Raw genomic sequence first — 1736 nt, forward strand, 5'->3', positions numbered from 1 at the left:
TTCCGACGGAATTGTGGGAGTGGATTATCGATTTCATCGCGGACGACGAACAGCAGGACATGCGACGACTTGGGCAGGTGTGTCGTAGGTGGTATACCCGATGTCGCTTTCGTAATCATGAGAGACACGATGTGCGGCTCATGGACAAGCAAGAAGTGTATCGCCCGATCAACACACTGGGCGAGGACCCCGAGCGATGGGGTGCCATCAAGACAGTCTGGTTCGGTTGAAAACAGCCAATTGGCCTTCTTGGATCGTTTGCTGTGCGCATGATGCAGAAGCTGCCCCGAATCGAACTTCTCAGACTCTGGCGTTGCGAATGGGAGACTGAGCGATTGCACTCCCAGGTTTTTCTCTATGTCACTCTCACATTTGGGTCGGCGATCAAGCTGAAACTCTTTTATGTGGCCTTCCGGTCTGTGGTTGTGTTTGGGCGACTCATGCGTGCTCTCCCCCGCCTCTCCTCCCTTGCGTTCCATAGGGTGCAGTTCAAGAGGGGCTATCATGTCGCAGGCGCAGTACGAATGCCAGGTTCCCGCCGACTCGACGCCGCCGATCTGCGTTACAGCGATGACATATCTGACTTCTTCGTGTCGATTGGCGCGCACCTTCGGCATCTCACCTGCTATAGAAGGGACTTCGAGAAGCATTCGGAGCTGCTCACTGTGTCCGCCGAGTCACTCTTGTTCCTCAAGATTTGTGTATGATTACACAGGTACGTGGTGGAAGTGACGTCATCCAGTGTCTGTTGACGATTTTTCCTCAGACTTGCGAATCGATCTCACACCCGCGGTGAACTTGCGCATCCTGTCGGTCAATGGAAATCTAGATGACATAGCCAAGGCAGTCAGTGTCTTGCTTCGCATGTCTGTACCGAAGCTAGTCGAGGTCACCGTTGGATCGTGGCTACTCTATGTGAAAACACCTGTCTCCGTCCAGGATATATTGAATACTGTCTACGATGATTGTTTTGTACAGATGGATCACACCCTTTCCGGCAAGCAGTTTCCCGCTCTCGGAAAAATCACCTTCCTCCTTCGCTATGTCGGACGCAGGTCTGTCAGCGAGGTGATGGATGTCATATTCGAAAGCTCTTGGGGAACACTGCTCGCGTCAAACCTCCCGGCACTGCATGCCAGTGGTGGCGTCTTGTAAGTCGCCATCCTCGTCATTGATTTTGTCTGCATTTCGATTTCGCATTAAATGACTCTTGCACTTCTAGGCCTTCTGTAATCGAATTATTGGGTCCCAATTGCGGTAGGCTCTAGTTGGTCATCCGCTGCCTATTTTTATGCGGACCGTCACGCCTTCAATATCCACCCGCGTGCATCGTACAGCCCTGGACATCATCGAGGCACAGATTGTGGCTGCTGCAGACGACGCTGTATACAACTTCGTGCAGACGTTTCACCTTCCACATTCTCCCCATCGCATGTTACGTCGTTTTTCACACTCTGCTGGCGGATGTTTTTGCGGTTTATCACCTGCACTTTTACGAAGTGGTAGCAAGCGTAGTCGTTGCTACAATGGTCATCGGTGAGGCTGAGGATCTGCATTGAGGTGAGTACTTTTCTGTTATCACTAAAGCAACCACCGAGTCAGTGTCACAGTATCTACTGTGGAGGATATTCGAGGAGAGCGTGATCCGCCGAAGATTGGTGTGAACTAATGTATTATTAACTTGAGCATACATTTGTCTAGGCTAACAGTCTTTTTCGACGGTCGCGCACATTGTG

General features: G+C 51.2%; 1 protein-coding gene across 1 annotated transcript; it reads left to right on the forward strand.

Annotated features, from left to right (window-relative positions):
* Nucleotides 1-140: 140 nt before the first annotated feature.
* Nucleotides 141-1155, forward strand: FIBRA_08974 (uncharacterized protein; the record flags this gene model as incomplete). The annotated part of the gene is made up of 3 exons (XM_012330580.1): nucleotides 141-215; nucleotides 279-699; nucleotides 767-1155. The coding sequence occupies 3 exons, from the start codon at nucleotides 141-143 to the stop codon at nucleotides 1153-1155; spliced, it is 885 nt and encodes a 294-aa protein (XP_012185970.1).
* Between the last annotated feature and the right edge of the window lie 581 nt (nucleotides 1156-1736).

The sequence above is a fragment of the Fibroporia radiculosa genome (genome assembly GCF_000313525.1).
Source record: "Fibroporia radiculosa TFFH 294 genomic supercontigs, scaffold5482, whole genome shotgun sequence".
Taxonomy (NCBI): domain Eukaryota; kingdom Fungi; phylum Basidiomycota; class Agaricomycetes; order Polyporales; family Fibroporiaceae; genus Fibroporia; species Fibroporia radiculosa.